We start from the raw sequence: 21,960 nt of genomic DNA, 5'->3' as shown, positions 1-21,960 counted from the left end.
GCTCAACCAGTCCAGTGAGACATTGATTCTCCGGAAGGGAAACACTAAAGTTACTTGGCCGGGGGGCCAAGCCACGAAGAGGGATCATCCTGACTCACAAAGAGGAAACAATGAGGAGTACTTGTGGCACCTTATAGACTAACAAATTTATTTGGGCATAAGCTTTTGTGGCCTAAAACCCACTTCATCAGATGCATGGAGTGGAAAATACAGTAGGAAGATATATATAGCAGTACATGAAAAGATGGGAGTTGCCTTACCTAGTGGGGGGTCAAGACAAATCAATTAAAGTGGACTATTATCAACAGGATGAAAAATCACTTTTGTAGTGGTAATCAGGGTGGCTCATTTCAAACAGTTAACAAGAAGGTGTGAGTAACAGTAGGGCAAATTAGCATGGGGAAATTAGTTTTTTTTAGTTCTTGTAGTGACTCATTCACTCCCAGCCTTTCTTGAGGCCTAATTTAATGGTGTCCAGTTTGCAAATTAATTCCAATTTCTCGTTGGGGGTCTGTTTTTGAAGGTTTTTTGTTGAAGAATTGCCACTTTTAAGTCTGTCATTGAGTGTTCAGGGAGGTTGAAGTGTTCTCCAACTGGTTTTTGAATGTTATAATTCTTGACGTCTGATTTGAATATGGCAATGTCTACACCGTCAGCATAGAGCGATTCAATGGGACACTTTACAGAAAGCAGCAGTACAGCTGTGCTGCTGTAAAGTTGTAGTGTAGACATAGCCTCAGGGGCAATTCCTAAATATAAGGAAGAGATCCCCATGCTGCTTGGCGTGGATCAGACCTAAAGGAAGTATAGAGCTACTTATTATAAAAGCTTATATTATCTTTTTAAATCTAAGACTAACTCATTTGTGTGTGTACATTTCCTGTTTTAACCTTGTAAATTCTTCTTGTCTTAGTTAACAAATCTTTAGTTAGTTTGTTACAGGATTGGCTACAGGCTTCGTCTTTGGTTTGAGATGCGAGTACACTTGGTTAAGTGACTGGTCCTTTGGGACTAGGTGTAACCTGAAAATTGTGATTTTTGGTGTAAAGTGACTATCTATAATATAGTCCTTCTTGCCTGGGTGGCAAGATAGACTGGAATGCCCAAGGGGACTGTCTGTGACTCAATGGTAAGACTGTTATAGTGCTTTAGGAGTTAACACTTTGCAACTGTGTTGGGGAAATCTAATTATAGAACATACCACCAGTTTGGGGTTTCTGCTCTGCTTTTTGACGGTCTGCCCTAAGGTTGGCAATCATTGTCATGAGCCATTCCAGACACTGACATTTGGCATATTCAGCAGGATTCACATGCCCGCAAGTCTGCTGGATTTATAGATCATAATCCAGCACTGTTAAGAGTTTAAACTTGATATTGAGAGTTTTTAATAGGTTAAATTAATAGACACAATGAGTGGACCACAATCATATGATGGTCTTGAGACAAAAGACCTTGAAAAGTTATGTAAGGAGAGGGGAATAACCCATAAAAAGGAGAGCCCCAGATCAGATATTGAGAGCTTTGCTCATAAATTCTGACCAGGCATCCACACACTTTCCGGCCCCAGACACTGCAGGGGAACCGATCCGCTTGCAACAACAGTCAGCCCAGGAAGAACATGAGCATAAGAAAATGATGGCGGAGCTGCGGATCAGGGAGACTGAGGCAATCCAAGCAACAGTCAAAGCCAACAAGCAGGCTGAGGAGAGAGCCCACCAAAGACGCATCGAACGTATAGTGGCAGCCAAAGCCAATGCTGAAGCTGAGGAGAGGGCCCACTGGAAACAGATGGAAGTTCGCACATTGCTGCTCGAAGTACTGGAGCAGCAAAAGGAGTTTCCTCAGCCGGTGAGTACATCCCCGCACAACACTGGGAAGTGGGAGAAACAGTCTGCTCAAATTTATAGAGACTGTGTAGAAAAGTTTCTGTCCAACTGTGAGAAACTGCGTGGGATAACAAGATTCCAAAAGATAAGAGGATGCCCATCCTCTTCACCAGATTAAAAACTATTGTCACCTTCCCAGTTAATGATATGGAGGAGAGTGATGCTATGGTATATAAGAAGAAATTTAAAGAAAATGTATTGAAAAGATTTAAGATTACCCCTGAATCCTATCAACTGAAGTATAGAAATCTTAACAATATCACTCTTGTTGAATACATGATAAAATGTGTAATTTTATCAGACAATGGATGATGGGGTAGGGGCAGAAGGTGATTATGAAAAATTGTTTGATCTGATGGCCCAGGAGCAATTGTTATGAGTAGTTACAGATGAGGTGAAGGCAGCCATCTTGACAAAAAAAACTTTCAGTTTTGGAAGCTGCAGCAATTCCTGATGAAACTATTGAATCAAGGGCTCACAAGGATGTAAATCTCCGAGGAAGGGAAATCTCCATCCCCCTGGGTTAAGAGGGAGGAGGGGGTCTGGGAATAAACCTAACCCCAACTTTCAGAAAAAACCCCAATGGAGGCCAGGTTTTAAAACCCTCTGCCCTAAAGAAAGGCAGATAGTCTGACATCACTGTGGGGCTTCCAGGCACATAAAACCAAATTGTCCAAAATGTAGTCATCCCACAGTCCACATCCACAATCCCCAAGGTGAGTGCCCCTACCATCGACCCAGAGACAGCAGAAGGGGAGGTGAAAGACCCAGTGAACTATATTAGGACTGAGTCTTGGGAAGGTAGTGAAGAATGTATTAAAAATGCTAAGGTAAATGGCATAGATTGTGTCCCTCCAGCCCTTACAGTGTCCCAAATCACTTTGGTCAAGAAAAATTTGGTAAGGGAGGAATACAAACTCCCTGGTAAGAATTTAAATATATTAAGTTTGGCAGAATTTTCTATAATTGCACCACTGGATAATGTCCACCTTGAGTGGGAGGATTTTAAAGGAGATGTTATTGTGGACATCAGAAATCCTCTTCCTGCTGATATTTTAATAGGCAATAATACTTTAACTATGGCTAACCAACTTAATATAATTAGTCACAGCCAGAAAGAATATGGCACTAACTCACCTGCTTTGTCCGTGGACAGCAGGAAGGACTAGGGAGGGGGAATACCCACAGCCCTTTGTCAGATGAGGGATTTGAAAATTCCACTGCTCTGCCAGAGTTTGCTCTGAAATTAAGTGGGAGTCCAAAGGAGATGAGGAGTACTTGTGGCACCTTAGAGAGACTAACCAATGTATTTGGGCATAAGCTTTCGTGGGCTAAAACCCACTTCAACGGATGCATGCAGTGGAAAATACAGTAGGAAGATATAAATACACAGAGAACATGAAAAAAATGGATGTCAGCAGTGTAAGAGATTAAAGGGACCCAGCAAGTCTCTTTGCAATCATTGCCAGCATCAAGGTGGTGTTCACAGAGCATCTATATATGTATTGTAGGGCCTTTCACTAAATCTTCCAGGAATGGAAAGAAATATATACTTGTTGTGGTGGATTCGGCCATCAGCTACCCAGAAGCCACAGCTCTACCTAATGTAGAAACTGAGATGGTGGCTACTGTCATTCACCTTTTTCAGCAGAGTAGGTTTCCCCAAAGAAATCTTGTCAGACTGTGGTGCAAATTTCATGTCTGTCGTTTTCAAAAAGTTATGGGAATTGTGTGGAATGAGGCATATAAAGGCTGCCCCTTAGTGCCCAGAAACTAATAGTCTGGTGAAAAGATATAATGGGCCTTCAAAAGCTATGCTGAAGGTGAAAGAATGACTGGGATGAAGGTCACCAGGTGAAAGAATGAATGGGATGTTAATCCTTTATTTGTTATTCACACATAGAAGTGTTCCCAAAGAACTACTAGCTGTGCCCCCTTTGATCTCCTTAAGGGATACATGTGAGGAGACCACTAGATTTGACTCCAGGGTCTTGGGAGGGTAGTACAGAGGAGACAGGACAGCTTGTAGGGGAGGATGTCACTCATTTTAAAGAGAATTTAAAGGCTATGATGGATCCTTTGAAATCCTTGAAAGGAGTCAGGTGGTTCAAAAAGCTTGTTATGATAGGTATGCTGAAGAAAGACCTTTTGGCATAGGTGATTTGGTATTAGCGTTGATTCCAGTGAAGAACAAAATATAAGAGTGTTGGGAAGAACCTTCTGAGGTGATAGAAAGAATGAGGTCACTTATGTAAGGAAACCCCATGACAGGGGAGCTGTGCAAATAGTATGTCAATAGATGAAAGAAAGATGGCAGTGAATCTGATCTGTTGCGCTGATGAGGGAACGTTTACTGTCCCCTTAGTTGATTTTGTCAGGGAGAATAAGGAAGAAGTTCCTCTGGAGAGCATTGAGATCTGGGAGGGTGTGAACCCCACCCAAAAGCAGATGTTAGACCTTTTACAACACCACAGGCAGGTATTTTCTAACCAGCCAGGTTTAACTGACAAGATTGTACTTTCCATTGAAACTACGGGGCTTCCCCCTTCTCCTAGCAAGCATATCGTGCTAAGGGAGAAATGCAGAAGAAAATTCAGGAGGAAATGGGAAACATTCTGGATATGGTGATTACTAAATCAAAAAGCCCCTGTACATCTCCCATTGTGATGGTACCTAAAAGGGATAAAATCAGGAGATTGTGTGTGGACTTTAGGAGGTTAATAGCTACTACCCGACCTGACCAGTATCCCACACCTTGAACAGAGGATCTACTGGATCTATTTGGGCAGTGGAAAACTCATAAGCACACTGGATTTGACTTGTGGGTAATTGGCAGTAATTGAGAATTGTCCCTTAGATGCTGATGCCCAGGAAAAATCAACTTTTACAGTGGAATCAGGAAGCCATCTTATGTCATTTCCATTTAAAAGGAAGCAACACTTTGAATTCTCTCTTTAACCTACTTTCAAAAGCAGTCATAATAGATAAACGTCAAAGCACTGTACAGACATTAAATTTGTAAACTATCTAAGGGGAGGGTCTACACTTAAACTGCTGTATTGGTGCAGCTGCACCAATGCAACTGCACTGCTGTAGCGCTGAAGTGAAGATGCTCTTATGCAGATGGGAGAGCTTCTCCCATTGGCGTAGTTAATCCACCTCTCTGAGAGGCGCTAGCTATGTCGATGGTAGAGTTGCTCCTGTTGACATAGCACTGTCTACACGGGGACTAGGTCGGTATAACCGTCGCTCAGGGGTGTGGATTTTTCATGCCCTGAGTGACGAAGTTATACCGATATAGGTCTGTAGTACAGACCTAGCCTAATAGGTATCATCCTCATTTTACAGTATATGAGAGTCAAAATGTTCAGAAGTGACTAGTGATTTTAAGTGCCCAACCTGAGACATTTTTAAAAGTGCCTGATTTTCAGAAAATGCTGAGCAATACATTCTAAAAATTGGGCTCTTTTTAAGTGTCACAGTTTGGACAACCAAATATTGAGGCATCCAAACTCACTTTTGAAAATCCTGGCCAGACAGATGGAGTGATTTTTCCAAAAACCACATTGTGTTTCAATGCCAAAACCAGTAATGTAACTCAGGAGTAGTCTTGACTGCCAGTCCCTAATCAAAAACACTAAATAGAACACAGCTTTCAAACTATGGGGATCTAAACAGAAGTGAATGTTGACATGTAGCCGGTGATATTACTGTAGAGTAGTATCCTAATCACTGGAAAAGTCTACTGAAGAAAAGTACCATCCACTCTCTTCCCCATCATACTACATGAATCTTATATTCTTGTCCAGATCAATGTTGTTTAGTCTTTAGATAGCTGATCAGGAGTCAAGACTTCTGGATTCTAACCCCAGCTCACTGCATGATTGCAAATCACAATCTTTGCGTTCAATACCTCATTTGTAAACTGGATATACTTTACCACAAAGGGGGTTTTAGCTCAAGTTTGTACAGTGATTTCAAGATATAATTTCCACATATTATTATTCCACAAGTGGAGGGCTGACATCCACTTCTTTGCTCTCTTAACTTGATATTAGAGATTTCTAGAGTGGTGGCAGCTGTAACAAAGGTTGAGCTCAGAGTAGTTGCACATTGTCTGCATTCATTATAACTGATGCTACTATTAGAAGGCAATCAGTCAGTCTGGAAGAGATCTAATTTGCCATTGAAGGACAAACCAGAAGTGTTTATTCTACTGCTACAGCACCTGTCAATTTTAGTTTGTCTTTTACAAATCCCATGAGAAATCAAACATATTGTATGCTGGAGTTTGCTTCTTTCTCCACTGAGAGAGAGAGAGAGAGAGAGAGACGATTATTGTATGAGAGGGTAACAATTTCAGTCTATAAACTATGATACTCAATTAAGAAAAAAGAATAGATGCCTGTGATCTGAGCTAATTAGTCCATCATATAATGTTCCTGATTTTGCAGTATGTTTCTGGTATCGCACTATGTAACTATTTATTTGTGTATGTTTTGATGTACATTTACTGTTACAAATAACCCAACAAAACATTCATCCCTGGAAACTCACTAAAAACATTTAATAGATTTAAGCAGGCTTAGTCTCAAATCCTCCTATTTTCCCTCCAAAGCAATCTCCCATCTCATTGTCATTTTCCATTGTCAGGCTAAGTATTAACATGACAAAGAACGGCTGGTTGATATCTGATTAGATTCTGAATAAAGAATCCATCACTAGGGTACAAAAGCCAGCTCTATTTTGTGTGGAGCTAGTGAAGTACTTTGCAATCTTTTCAGCACTTCAGTGGCAGAGTAACAACAGCATGAGGCTGTAAGCAACATCCTGTTGGACTGTACCGTGTTGTGGTTATTTCATTTCTGCCTATGCAGCAAATCCAAGTTTACTGAAAAGGTTAACTAAATTCCCTGGTCAGGGAACTGTGAAAATGCCAGGACTCATGGGAATTAGACAGCCAACTCCGGATTTTGCGGATGTGAAATTGCAGACTACTACTGAACACATTTTCACCGTTGCAGAAGTGATGTTGAATTCCCTAAAAATCAGCACAGAAATTGGCTCTGAAGCTCTGCCGAATTCCAGGGGCACTGCTTATGACCACAGTCAGTCTGAGGTATTTAGTTTAAGAATGATTAATCACAGATGAATTGGCCTTTTGTTTCTTTTCTGCCATTTCAGAGCCCTTTCTAGTGTTCCATCTATCTGATGTCTGGCCACGTCATGATACTGAAGTAGACTGTTTGAAATAATTCCATTTACTTTGGCCTGCATACAAGTCTGGATAAAAAGTTTAGTCAAAACACCTCTTCATATCACAGAATGTCCTTAAAACAGTACACAGAGATAGCAGGGCAAGAAGCTATTAGCTCTGTTTCACACTTTAAAGTACTTCAGTTTTTATTTACAAACACTTAAACACACAGTTTATGCAAAAGCAGATCATTGGCCAAAGTAAGCGACAATGTGAAATAAAATTAAAATTAATTTGCATGTAACTACTAGAATTGAAGGACCCTGGGAAAACCCAGAGGGCAAGCAAGCTCAGTCTAAAACAACACAAAATAAAATAAAACTATTTTATAGTCAATACTATTTTATAGCAAACTACACACTAATTGTTGAAACCAGAACAGCAGAAACAAAAAGCAGTTTGATACCAACCACTAGAGAGCCAGGATGCAACAGTCACAGAAAGTGTAAAGGAAGCAAAATACTAAAAGGTCCCCAAAACAGTGTAAGAAAAAAGACTGGAAGAATGAGGTTGTTTAAGCATGTGTAGCCACTGACCAGTCAAAGTTCTCCATTCTGAATTACAAAGCAGGAAGCAGCAAATGGAGGCTCAATAGAGAGAGAGAGAGAAAGGATCCTTCCCAAGGATCTAAGATCTCTGGAGTGATTGTTAGCTGAATTTGGTTATTTGATCTCGTAACTGTACCAGTAAACACAGACCTTTAACTGGGAAATATTAACAGTTGTTAAAATACACGGGAACAGTCCGAAACCACCATCACTATAAAATAAAATGCTTTTTTGTGCTTGGAGCTTTGTCAAAGACTCCAAAAGGCCTAAGAAAAAAGGCACCATGCATTATGAATCTTGGAGAGCTTTTTTGAACGTGGAAACACTGACATTTTTGAACTTTCCAGCGGACTACTTTTTCCAACATAAAAACCATCACATTTAACAGAGTAAGTCTGAAAAGTTTTACCAGAAGATCATGAGGTTGCATAAAAAAGTTTTAGTTCCACCCTAAAATAAATGGAATAATATCACTGCTTAATGTTTATTCACTGTATTTTTTCCACACACTAACATATTGGTTAATTGGCTTACAGAAATCCTTAAATTTGTGCTTTATGGGGGTTTTATTTCACCAATTAATAAATATTAACCCATTATGGAAGCAAATCTGGAAAGTGATGGGAATATAAAAAACTCATATGACAGGGTTTTTGAACATTCCTGTTCCCCACTTCCAGTTTAACAATAATTTAATTGGTGCTATAACTACTGTTTTAAGACACATTTACAGTCAAATGGGAGATCTGAGAGGTGGTGGTGTCAAACATTACTCCTTTTTAATAACTACTGTAGCTACATGCTTGATTCCCAGGGCTGAAAAATTATCCTTTAGTCATTCAACCCTTTGCCTAGAAGTCAGAATAGTTAAGTGTTGTTATAGTGCCATGGGACTTACGGTCAGAGGATTCTATTTCCCTATGTTCTAGCCTCTGATCTTCAACCAGCATTACACACTATTTATCACTGTGTGCCAAGAGTCATATGAGCATTTGTGGAAACAGCATCTCGTGAATGAAAAGGGCCCACATTTACCATTAAAGATGTAATGTATTCATTGTCCGTACAGACTTGCTCAGCATTGCTAAAAACATTATTGGGGTTAAGCCCGGGCTATACTTAAAGAAGGGTTGCCCAAACCAAGATACTCTTGCATAAGGATTTACATTAACTATAAAAATATATTACACAAAAGATATACAATATATAGGCCTCTAATTTTAATTGAGCAAAATTCACTTCAGATGCCCAATTACCATGATGATGAGTATAAAAACTACAGATGGGGTAACCTCCCATCTGCTCTCTATATAGCACACAATGCAATCCAGCACTTACTTACAAAGGACAAAGGAAGCCATTATTATATAGTGACTACACAATTCTGTTCTAAAATGGTTAAGTTGCAATATTACATGCTCTCAACAACAGAAACAATGTCCAAAAGGGATATGGTCAGTGATCAGCATTCCATAAAAGTGCCAAGTCAGAATAGGGTTCTGGTGTTTACAAATGTGAGTTTACATTCTCTGCTTTGAGCCACATTTTTTATTAAAGGTTTTAAAATGCTCACCTGGGCAGTAGGCACTTTGCACAACAGGGTCTCTTTTTAATCTGAACACAACCAATTAAGGCCCCAATCCTGTATTGTGACTCATGAAAGCAGACTGCTGCATGCACGCAGTGCCCAGTTATTTCAACAGCAGTCTGCCCTCATGGATCATAACACAGGATCAAGGACTTCAATTTTACATCCACATGAAGTGCATCACTAAATCATAATAAAATAATCACTCTGATACATCCCAGGTCATCAGCCACCCCTTCCCCAAACACCGAAGGAAAACTGTAGTCTTAGCAAACCATTTAGGAGATCAAAAGATTGGAACTCTGGCAGATGAGATGATTCAGGGAGAGTCTGAATTCCAAAACTGAAGTGTCTTCATTGAAAATGCTCTGCTAGCAGCACCTCTCTTTAAAACCAAGGGGGGGTGGGGGATCCCAGCTCAAAAGACTTCATATATCAACTGCAGCAGCACAGCACAGAAAGAAGGGAGGTCACCCATGAAACCCTTTCCCAACCCTTTTTTACTTTATTGGTTAAAAGCAATAACATCTTCAACTCCAGCTGAAGTTGGCAGCAAGTTGTTTATATTATATATTTTCCCTTTTAAAGTCACTATTTAATAGGTGAATAGCCACATGGTGAACTATGTTCAGTTTCTAAACTGTCTCAAAATGTATAACCCTGCAGAGAAGATTATAGGATGACTGGTTCTCTCTGCACCTCCTTGCCCCCATCTTCTCTCATTTGATTGTGCTCACCATGACATCAGCTGAACAAGCTTCTAGTCACATCTCTTCATATTTTTCCAGACTGGCATCATTGGAGGAAGGGAGTTATTAAAACCGGGATTAAGCAAAGTATTCAATTTAACACCAATATGTCAAATTAGAAATTTCTTGTGTAATTATTTAATCCCTAAAACCACCACCAGTCATATATAAAACCACTCCTCACTTTATAGGGCAGGTTTCAATGCTTTGTTTTAAGATTTGTTTCCAGAGTATTACTCTTAGTAATGAGGGGGGTATTACAGAATTAATATCAAATTGGTTTGCAATGACATCATATGTGGTGAGTGTTAAATAGAAAAAACGGCAACCTTTTCCATAAATCTTCACTCTCCCTCCTCTCCTGCTATTGCACATGTTCTGTGTATGTATAGTTTTTGGGGTTTTTTGTTTTTTTGACATCTTTCTGGTATTGCAAATGCAGAATTTCAAATTGGGACATTTAAAGTTGAGATATATAGGTTTAAATAAGGACCAAGTACCCTCTAGCAACCCCATTGATGTCAAAAGAGTCGCTCAGGTGTAACTGAGGACAGAATTTGGTTCCAAGTAACTAAAAAGGGCATAGAATATCAAATCAGCCCTACTTCCATGGTAGGAATTTAACAAGAAACAGCGTGCAAGCTGGAAACATCTACAAAAGCTCAAATTTTCACTGGAGTCAGTTTTAACTAACAACAAACAGTAGAATTTACCTCACTAGAACTCAGGCTATATTGTGGTTAGTAATGTAACTGTAAAAAGGCTGTGGAGGTCATACATTTGCACCATTTAGTCTTTACAGTCTGATGGCTTGTTGGTTACTTCAGTACGTTGGCTGGTATGTGAGCTTTCTTCAAACCTGGGATGCAAAGTTCACCTTGTTCAGTAAAGTTACCGCCAGTGGCTGACAGGTGATTCTTAATAATGATATCCTAAAGAGTTGAGACATAGTGTTTGTCTTATCAGTTATAAATAGGTGTCTCTCTTCTTATTCAGATACTTTATTAAGTTGAATACATTCCTCTACAAATGTTGCATTGCAGAATAGATTACAGATGTTAAACTCTGGTGCCTTAATGGTCAGGAGTCATCCCAAAAGTCTAATGTACACCAAAAATCATGGCAAGTAATTAAAACCCATAGTTTCAGCTACTGATGTGATATTCTAAGGAGACATGAAGACAGAGGTGGCATATTGCTATTCACTGACTTGTCTACATCAAATTTAACTGTTTCTTTGCTTTGGCTGGTGAATGCAGATGATAAACTGACGCTGGCAAAGGAAAAAGGGATGATCACTTTTTTATACAAAAACAGGCTTGTTTTGTCTGCTAGGGAGAAATGAGTAATCATGGACACATGCTGAACATGTGTCACAGCAAAACTGAGATGGCTCTTGCTTCATTTTCAGTTAGACAGCTTAGAAAGCTCACAAGCTTTTTTAGACATTAGAGTGCCCTCGTATCAGAAACTGAAATCTCAGCAGGTCTATTCGCATCCTTTCTACCAATTAGTGTTCAAAATAAATGCACCTCTGACTGCGTTCAAACTTTATATTCATTATTTTTCAACAGATATCTATTAAGAAGTGGCAATGAGCCTTTTACCTTCAGCTGTATTCCTTTAAGTTGCTAGAAAAAGATGTTTCAGCCAGCAAAAGAAATGTATTAATACGACATTTATTTTGCTGTTTCATTGTTCTGTAGACTTTTTGGGACACATACAACAAAATTGAGATCAACAGTTTAGTAGGAGTCAAAAAAGAACTTACATTCATAGAGATAATGAGAGCACCAAAAATAGAAGGGACAAAAACCCTCATGCTTCAGGACATAAGCTAATCTAAACTAACATGGGTTAAGAAGAAACTTCTTATGGATTGGTTATTCCAAACTCTCTATTATGGGATTCTTGCACCTTTTTCTGAGCAATCTGCTTCTGGACACTATCTGAGAAACAATACTCAACTAGGCGCCCACTGGTTTGTTCCAGTACAGCACTTCCTCTGTCCCTATTACAAAAAATGAAATGGGAGAAACCCAAGCATACCCAAGACCCATGCAGGTATGTTGTTGTTGCCCAACATTTCCACATTGTCACGTGATTTTTTTTTAAAAAAGACAAGAGTACACTGCATGACATATTGCAAATCTGAGATACCCAGGTAACCAATCATATGACATACTGCTATCTGACATCCTTGAAAACTTCTTCTAGTGAAAAATGTTAAGCCAAATTTTAATAAATACCACATAAAAATAAATTTGCAAAAAAAATTAACTCTTAATCCACGTTAAAAAGTAGCCAACATTCGACTGTAACCCTGCAAAATCCATGTTAAAATCCAGTATGAGAATTATAAAATAGTACGATGATCACAGTCAGACATTTCAAACAGCATGAAATATGCTAATATAGTAATAAAAACACTCTTTTACCTTATATCTCATTTTAGGACACGAATGAATGTAGAAACCCATATAGTAATAGCACAGCTCAGAAGCTTTTTCATGGAGTTGCCTAGTAAAAGCAATTTCCCTGTGAAAGTGAAGAAAACGGAATAAATTTGAATGCAAGTCTTCATAGATATATGTACTCTTTTTATAAAAGAAATACATTACAGTTCCCTAACTCTTGGCTTAAGTAAAGGGCAAAACTCTAGTCAAGTAAAGAATGAAAATTGTAAACTCAAAAGCAGTTTTATTTCAAAACCACAAAAACTCAAAACACCATTTCAAGCAAAAGAGCCTCATTTTTGGCCTACCAATGCGCTGATCTGAAATTCAAATAGCAAGAGGTTAAAGGCACCCATTTAACAGGTTTCTTGTTAATATTCATGCTCATTGGAGTTCTATAGAAATCTGGCCCAGTCATTGTATAGAGACAGGCTAAAACAGTACAGGCAAACATCAGAGCATTTTTAAAATCAACAAGTTTCAAGAAGAAGCTTCTTGTTTATTCTATTGTGTATGTTCTAGCGATTTATATGCAAATATCTCCATCTTCATGCAGCGAAAGCTATTTTTCACATATATAGTGCCTGTTTATATGACTTCCTCATGTAAATTAGGAGAGAAAAGCATCACAATAATTCACAATAAGTTTCTCTTTTTATTACACTGGCACTGGGCATTGCTACTATACTAAAGATGTTGTCAATGTTTCCATTATAATGCTCTTTTTTAAAACTTTTGTAACTTGGAAGTTTAAATATGCATCTGACTGAAACTTGGATGGACGCTCACCACTCTGTGTCTAATGGATCTGTGTGTCCATGTGTATTTGAAGAGGAAAGGGGATAAGCAACATTTGGTTTTAATTTAGAATCACAGAATTTTCAGGGTTGGAAGGGACCTCAGGAGGTCATCCAGTCCAACCCCCGGCTCAAAGCAGGACCAATCCCCAGACAGATTTTTTTCCCCAGATCCCTAAATGGCCTCCCCTCAAGGATTGATCTCTCAACCCTAGGTTTAGCAGGCCAATGCTCAAACCACTGAGCTATCCCTCCCCCCCAATTACTAATGGGGATATTGCGAGATATTGAGATCCTAATATGTTTAACTTTTTTAAAATTACATGATGCTTACATGTAATGGAAACTAAGTGCTTCAAGTGTTTTATTAAATGGACTCTATACCTATGCATATATTCAATTCAAATAGAAAACCGTTGGACATGGTTTCAAAGGGCTGGTCCTTTCACATGAGACAAGGAGCAGTGTACCTGTCATAGGCTCCGCTAAGGAGAATGAGCTAACCCAGTACCACCCATGACTAGATAATTATCCAAGTGGCTGGGTGGCCTTATAAATTAGCAACACTTGGGCCTTATAAAATGGCTGAGTAGAGTCTGGCACTTGGAACCACAGAGAGCAAGTAGGCTCTCATGTAAGGTCCTGAGCCAGCCCCTTGAAGGGAAAGCGTAATTCCAGAGGGAACAGCTTGGGGGCAAGCACTATAACTCAGAGCAGAAAAAGACAAGGGCAATCCAGACAGGGACTGGGAAAAGGGCCCAGAAAGGGACTGAAGAGAAGCCACAAAGGGCAGAAGAACCTTCTTGTTTGTTGGCACTCTTTAGTTTCTTGTTTTGTGACTTGGTTGGAGAATTAAGACACTTCTCTAGAACTGACTAGAACATAAAGAGCCAAGAAGACCCACCGTGAGGTGAGAAACCGAGGTAGGGAGTGACTACAGTGCAACACAAGGCCAGCAGGGGGTGATACAGGACAGCCACTCTCCAAGACAGAAATCAATTTCTGCGCATGTTTAAAATCCAGCCAAATAAAGGGGCATTTAAGAAATTAGTATGAATACTATAGGCAAATAAATATAAAACCTTTTAAAAGTTATTACAGTGTGACTTAAGCAATGTTAATATTTCCATTCAGACTACTTTGGGCCCACTAAACAACTGCTAAGAACTGTGCAGTCCATATACAGTACATGTAAAAGGGATAATGGAGCCCTTTAACAAAACATCAATGTATGACCTTTTAAAAAATATACACACTTAGCTATATACCCCTACTGTGTACACATTAAATAAACTAACGTAAAACTTTTAATTCATATTTCAATGCTACATAAAATAGTTCAACTAGAACTTGAAATATATTTGTTCTGTCAAAAAATTTAGATTACTGTGACGTGTTAATTTTCATGACAGTAGGTAGTATTCAGAAGAGGGTGAATTTCATTCTGGGAATGGGAATAATGCAATTCTCAGTGTATTTTTGATCAGTTTATATCATGTAGGGAAAATCATTAATGCGGATATCTTACTAGTAATTTCCAACTCCTCTCCTTGTTCTTTGCTTGTGTTTCTACATTCGTCAACTTCAAATCTCTTCCTTTCTACACACTCAGCAACATAAATTCTCAACAGCATATAGTGGAAGTGACAAAACTAATGTAGTTCCAATCTCCTCAGAGTAAAATTGGTAACAGGCTTTATAATATCATGTTCCTTTGCGATTTCCTAAATTCTCTCTAAGTGTGTGTATGTGTGTGTGTGTGTGTGTGCACGTGTAAGAAGAGTAACACTATGTTGGCCCCTTCTAATACTGTTGGGAATTCAGCTTTACTGCCTCAAATGCCGCACGATTTATAAACTGGCCTCTTAGCTTGTTGCGCCATGAAAGTGTGTTGTGCTTACATAAAGTTTAGAATTTATTATGTAGGAAATTTAAATCATTCCAAACATTCACCTGCACAGTCTAGGTCAATCTATTGTTAAACAAAGCAATGTGATACATACAAAAATACATAAAAACAGTCTTTACATACAGCACTCTTTCATGTGTTCAGCAACTTTGAAAAAGTCAGGCACCATTTATTTAGGTGCCTAACTTTATGCAACATAATTTGGGCTGATGAAGAATTCAATGAGTCTAGTAATGGCCTCTGCTTAAATAATGTTGACGGTTTGGGAAAGTTCTTTACGTAAAACTTATAACTTCTGGGTTGACGTTTATAAAATTATTGTATCACTGAATGCATCAGAGTATACTGTAGCAGCCATTTGCTAACTGGGTGTGTGTCATGTACCGCCCAGACTAGGTCAGGGGAGGTGTGACAGGAACAATTATAAGTTGTTAACCTAAATGCGATGGTCTTCCATTCAGATGGAGGCACCCTAAAAGAATGAGATGGGGTGGTTTTGATCAGTTTTGAGATCAGTTTTGGTCCTGGTTGAGCTTGAATTGACAGCTGCACATTTACAAGCAGATAAACTAAAATCTCAGATTTTTATGTTAAGTAGATGGAGACAATTGCCAGCAAAAATATGATAGTTAAAGCCATATTTTGTTTTGAATTAGATCACTTATAGAGATAAGGTGTTGAGAATGGAGCCCCATCTGACCTCCACTGAAAGTTGGAGTGGGGATTTGTAACATGGTGCCTTATCCCATGGGCAGGAGAGCCAGGGGCTAAGCCAACCCTAATTACAGGATGAGCCCCACCTAAGAGGAATTGGATGATTCCTATATGAAAGAAGCCAGGCTTCAGTAGTGATAAAGAGGGGGAAGGAGGTTCCTATAAAAGCAGGAAGCTCAGAGCAAGACATGGAAGTGAAAGGGGCGAAGACGAGGAAAATGCCACTGTACCTGTAAAGAGTACAAAGAGCAAGAAGGCTCTTGCAGGGCCCTGAGTCAGTTGGGGAAAAGATCTCCAGGCAGGGAGGTAAGCCTGGGAGAAACTCTGATCAAACAAGGAAGACGCTGAATGTTTTAGGTTAAGATGTTTTGGGGGATTTTTAATTTGGATAACTGTGACCCCAGAAGGGGTGGATAAAAGACTGTGACCTAGCCAGAGGGCTGAGTCATTGGATGAGTTACCAGCAAGCAGAGAAACTGCCACACCGGAGTGATCGTTGATGTGTGTGGGGGGGGGGGGGAAGGGAGCTAGCTCAACAAGGAGCTATGGTGCCACATTTGGCCAAGAGGGGGCACTCAGTGGTAAGCAGACTCAGTTAATAGATGATTACATTTCAAGCTGGCAGTGTTCAATTAAATATTTGAACATAATCTACCGGTAAAAGGTTTTCACCCTATTCCTACTAGATGTACACACTTGCCTAACTTTAAGTAGTCCTTAAATTCTTAAGGGAACTGAATGACTCATGCTTAAAGCAAGCACATATTTAAGGCTACAAGATGGGGGCCTTGGTGTTCAGTACCACAATTAACTACATTAAATAAATTGAAGTAATCAATAAAAGTGACATTGGTCTCATTTAAATCAGCATTTTGTCTGGTCTCCTCTCCTTAATGGTATATCTCAATGAAGTATGTTGTAAGAAAAGTTAATAACTAATATGCTTTAAAATATTGAACTGCTATTTTAATTCAATTAATACTTAAAGAGAATTATACTAACCAGCTAACCAGAAAGCACTGATCTTTAAAGAAAATTTAGCATTCATTTGGTAGCCCAGACATTTTCTTCAATTTCACAGACTTCAGATTATTGAGGTATCATATATTTGTAGTCAGGGCTTTTCTTTAACCAATTTTAGGTAATTATTTATTAATCATAAAAGCCAATGTTCTGGATAGATGCTCTTCCTTTCTTAAATTTTGATAGAGAAAATAAAAAAACTAAACAAAATTCATGGTATGTATCTAACATTCTATAATTTTCATTTCACAACAGTAATAGCTTTCTTGCTGAAATTTTTTTTTAATTAAATGTCCACAATAAAGTGGATATATTTTTCCTTGAGTACAAATTCTGTCATCCTTATTCATGTGCAGCAGGTCCTTAACTCATTAATTAGCCCCACTGAAGACAGTAAACACCAGAGCTGAGTGAATAACTGACTTTTCAGTTCTCTGGCCCTTCCAGAAGATAACGGAACAATATAATTTTGATTCAGATTAAACAAAACCAAAAATTGAAAACATTTCAGCAAATTGAAAAAATCCATTCCATGTCAGACAAAACATATTTCACTCTCTCCAAAACATTTTGTTTCAAGCATTTTTAAAGGGATAGATTAACAAAATAGGAGGAGGAGATGGTGGTAGTCATTATGAATTGCCACTAGGAACAACGATGAATAGCCATTGGGCCAGAGGGACACAATAACTTTAGCGCCTGGTAGTTAGGGCACTCACATAGGATGTGGGAGACCCAAGTTCAAGTCCCAGCTCCATTGACTATTTAAAGCTATTTATAAACTGCTTCAACAGGACAGCTTGAAACACCCACACCAGAGTATCCCATGGCCCAGTGGCTAGGCCACTCTCTTGCAGTGTGGGAGAAAAGTTCTGATACCTTCTCCACATCAGGCAGAGTGAGGAACTGAACTGGGGTCTCCCACACCCCACTTGCGTGGCCTAACCACTAGGCTAAAAGTTATAAGGAGAGCACCATCACCCCACTTCCTCCTCCTCACTCATCTCTTCTTGTTTTGTGGACAGTATCTCAGTCCTGACAAAAATTTGTTTGTCATAAACTATTTGTTGAATTTGTATCAAATTTTTGAGTTTTGTTCAGCTGAAAAATGCATTTTTTGGCAAACAGTTTATTTGCTGAAAAAAATTCAGAGATATAGTAAACACTGAAATCAATGGGACTTCCTGAGGAGTGAAAGACTACTTTCACATGAGTAAGAGCAGGTCTGCACTTAAAGAACATAAGTGAAGATGCTCTTACACCAATGAGAGAGCTTCCCCCATTAGCATAGTTAATCTACCACCGTGAGAGGCTGTAGTTATGTCAACAGGAGAAGCTCTCCCACCGACATAGTGCAGTCTACACAGGGGGTTAGGTTGGCATAATTATGTTGCTCAGGGGTGTGAATTTTGCGCACCCTTGAGCAATGTAGTTATACCAATAAAAGTCTGTAGTGTAGACCTGGCCTAAGAATGGCAGAATCTAGTCTATTGTGATATAAAGCTTGATTAATAAAAAAATAAAACCCTTCATTTAAAAACTCCATTTCCTAATCCAAATAAAAATATGAAGCAAATTAAAAAAAAAAAAACACTTTAATTTCAATATTGTCTTCCCTCTTCTAAATTTAATTCTATATTTTCCATCTACATGGAAATTTTATAGCTGCTTGAATACTAGTAGACAATATTGAGAATGTTCAGAACTTAAGCTAAATTTCGAGTAACTATATACAGGGATTTTCCCCGTAAAAGCTTCTCCCTCATCGAAATTAAACAAGAAACTCTTGCTTAGTATCTCCACTATAAGATTTGGTTTGAAATACAATACACAAGCTCAAATTTAAGAGCAAATATCAATTATTACTAACTGAAGATCAAAAATGTTCTCCTCTTACCTTAATGCAGAGTAGACTCCCAAAGATAGGAAAGTATAGTCAGGATCATAGTACAGATACACAGAGGACACACAGTATGGAAGAATATCAATTACACCCACAGCAATTATCTTCCCATCTAGCCAATACTGCTGGTGAAAAGAACCATAACCACAATCGGGACCACTGGGAGGATTCTCTGCCTAAGGGAAACAAAAAAAAGGGGATAATTAGTGATTAAACAAGTTTTCTGTATAAACAACACTGAAAAAAAGATAGCAGAGAGCAACACACACTATGAGATCTTATTCCACACTACAAGGGATGGACACACAATTTGAAGACCCTGCACTTCCATACTACATATGTTCTCTATCACTATTAAACAATAATGCAGTGTGAAGTCTCCATGAATACCTAAAATCTTGAAGTATCAAAATCAAATAAGATGGACAATCAATTCCAGTTTTGAAAAACATGCATTTCACAGAGTTAGCTTTATAGCTTGCAGGATGGTGTCAATGAATGGTTCTCCCTATAGTCATGATCATTAGTCTAAACTTCGTGTACCAAATATCTCCTGAGAATTCAAAATTATCTGTTATTTTTCCAGATGGTTATATGTGCAATTTAAAGCAGGGTTGCAAACGATGCTTTTCCCTGATATGCCCATGAGTCTTTTCCTACTTCTACCTATATAAGGGACATGCCACCAAAGGTGTGTATCATTTAATATAGGTATTAAATATTTAAATGGTATTTATAAATGCTTTATATTTCCTTCCACTCATTAATATCCTCTTGTTGATCTGTTAAGAATTTATTTTCTAAAAATTGTATGCAAGATCAGGGTGCTGAAGAACCAAATTTAAGCTTTGTAGTCTTGTATCGTGTATAACAGAAGACTGCAGATAATTCTTGTTGGACTAAGCACTTAGAACTGTAAGCAATGTTTTTAGTTTATTAGCAATGGGGAGCAAGAAATAAAGCAGGAACAGTCTGTTTTGACTCTTTTCCCTTCAAAGAAAGAAAGTGTGCAATCTTATCTTAACACCATGCATTGTTAAATAAAACAAATAGCTATGAAGGATCTGAATACATGTAATGATTCTTGTGCAATATATAAAGGATCTAACCTTAATTATTAAAGCCACCTTCTAGATTTAATAGGTCCTATAGGGATCAAAGAATGTGTCAGAAAAAGCTATGATATAGGAACACATCCTTGAATTAATGATGTTATGTTAGTTTTGCAGAGTTGCTGGAAAGAGATTAGATTTACCCCTCCATATCTGCTTTATGATTATTGGAACAAACCCATTTTTGTTTAACAAGAACCTCACCTGTAATCTTGTTGTTCAGATGGGGGGGGGAAAACCAACATAGTTCTCTTCTGATCAGTTGCTCGTATAGATTACCAATTTCAATGATACAAACTGACTCAAGGCTTCAATAGTGTAATCATGTAGCATAGCACATAGTGCTATATTCATATGAACAATTCTGTCTAAATGTGTGGGTTTGAGGGTTTTTTATTATTATTCTTAAAACTAATTTGGGGACTTATTTTCTGCTTCTTCCATTTTGGAAAAGTCAAAAATATTCAGAAGTAGGACTCTGAGGAGCTCCTCTCAAGGCTTGTCTACAGTGCCCCATTGTTCGGACCACATGGGAATAAACAGCAGTGTGCACCAAAGGGCTGTTCTGTAACTCCCCTGTGCGGACACTGAGCGCAGAACTAAAAGGTATCTTGTTTTCATTAATACAGTTAGAGCAGTGGTTCTCAAACTTTTGTACTGGTGACCCCTTTCACTGCAAGCCTCTGAGTGCGACCTCCCTCCCCCCCCCTTATAAATTAAAAAAATGTTTTTATATATTTAACACCATTAAAAAAGCTAGATGCAAAGCAGGGCTTGGGTGGAGGCTGACAGCTCGCAACCCCCCATGTAATAACCTCAGGACCCCCTGAGGGGTCCCGACCCCCAGTTTGAGAACCCCTGAGTTAGAGGCAGTGTAGCCATAGTCTCAGATTCCCACATGTTGTCAAACACATATACATTTCCCCTAGAGGAAGGCTGGATGCAGGTCCAACCCTGACTCATGCATCTATTTACCAAAGAGTGTTGCTAAGTAGGTTGTTAAATACATACATGAATTTGTATACAAATACATGAATACAAATTGCACAATATGGTTTACTATTACTATGACAACCTTAATTATTACTTCGTACTCTCTGCCTTTTGGGTTTAAATATGTAACCTTGGTGTTACACTATGTATGTTACTAACAAGTTGTGTATACCTTACAGTCAATAAGACTGCTACACGGTTCCGATATACTATTTACATTTTAAAATGCTCTCTGTATGTTACCAAGGGTTTCCATTGTAAAATTATTTTCAAGGAAAAGTGCCAGGTTCAGTGAAGCACAAAGTTTGAAGATGAGTATTCTGCTTTGTAGGGTTCAAAAAACAGGAAAACAATCTTGGCTATGTGCTCTCATACATAATATTAGAGTACAATACTTAAACTCTAGTAACACTTTTTGCTTTACTACAAATTGTCAGGATTTCGGAGGATATAATTTATGGTTTTATGACAAGAATGTTTTGAATATGGTCCCAGATCAACCCAGAACTAACTGCAATGCAGGATAAGATTTTGTTCATGCCTCTTCATTTAATATATTACTTTCAGAATATGGTTATTGGAAGAAAGGTGTGAGGAGAGGGGAAGAACACAATATAGACCAATCCTGTCCCATGCTCATAACAAAATTGATCAACAAGACAATTCTGTAACTTCTGAAGAGGCTAAGCAGTCCACGTTGTGCTGTTGCTACAGTTAAAATCACTATCCTTTAAAACCATGAACACTGAAATACCTTGAGACGGTATTTAACTAAGCGATGGGAGAGTGGGTGTAGATTCTACAACAGTATTACCGTAAAATATGGACGCTATTCTTATTCTTAAAAAAAAAAAAGACAGTGCAAGAGGACAAAGACATACCTCAATATCAGAAAGGTAACAACATATAGAAAACATTCAATGTTGATGGTTCCACGATTGCTCCACACCTACCAAATGATACAGAATTGCACATTTCTTCTATGCTAAAGGAGAGACCAAGATCTCATGTCCAGATATATACAG

General features: G+C 38.5%; 1 protein-coding gene across 6 annotated transcripts in view; it reads right to left on the bottom strand.

Moving 5' to 3' along the window:
- ATE1 (arginyltransferase 1) overlaps nt 1-21,960 on the bottom strand; it is a 151,752-nt gene that overhangs the window by 63,254 nt on the left and 66,538 nt on the right. For all 6 annotated transcript variants that reach the window (XM_034775643.1, XM_034775639.1, XM_034775638.1 and 3 more), the window contains exons 9-10: nt 18,825-19,006; nt 12,467-12,566 (exon numbers count right to left, since the gene is read on the bottom strand). In XM_034775643.1, the coding sequence (XP_034631534.1) occupies nt 12,467-12,566; nt 18,825-19,006 (282 nt within the window). The remainder of the gene's footprint in view (nt 1-12,466; nt 12,567-18,824; nt 19,007-21,960) is intronic.

Source organism: Trachemys scripta, chromosome 7 (assembly GCF_013100865.1).
Source record: "Trachemys scripta elegans isolate TJP31775 chromosome 7, CAS_Tse_1.0, whole genome shotgun sequence".
Classification (NCBI taxonomy): Eukaryota; Metazoa; Chordata; order Testudines; family Emydidae; genus Trachemys; species Trachemys scripta.
The sequence above is the reverse complement of the archived record's forward strand: the minus strand, read 5'-3'. Positions and strand labels throughout refer to the sequence as shown.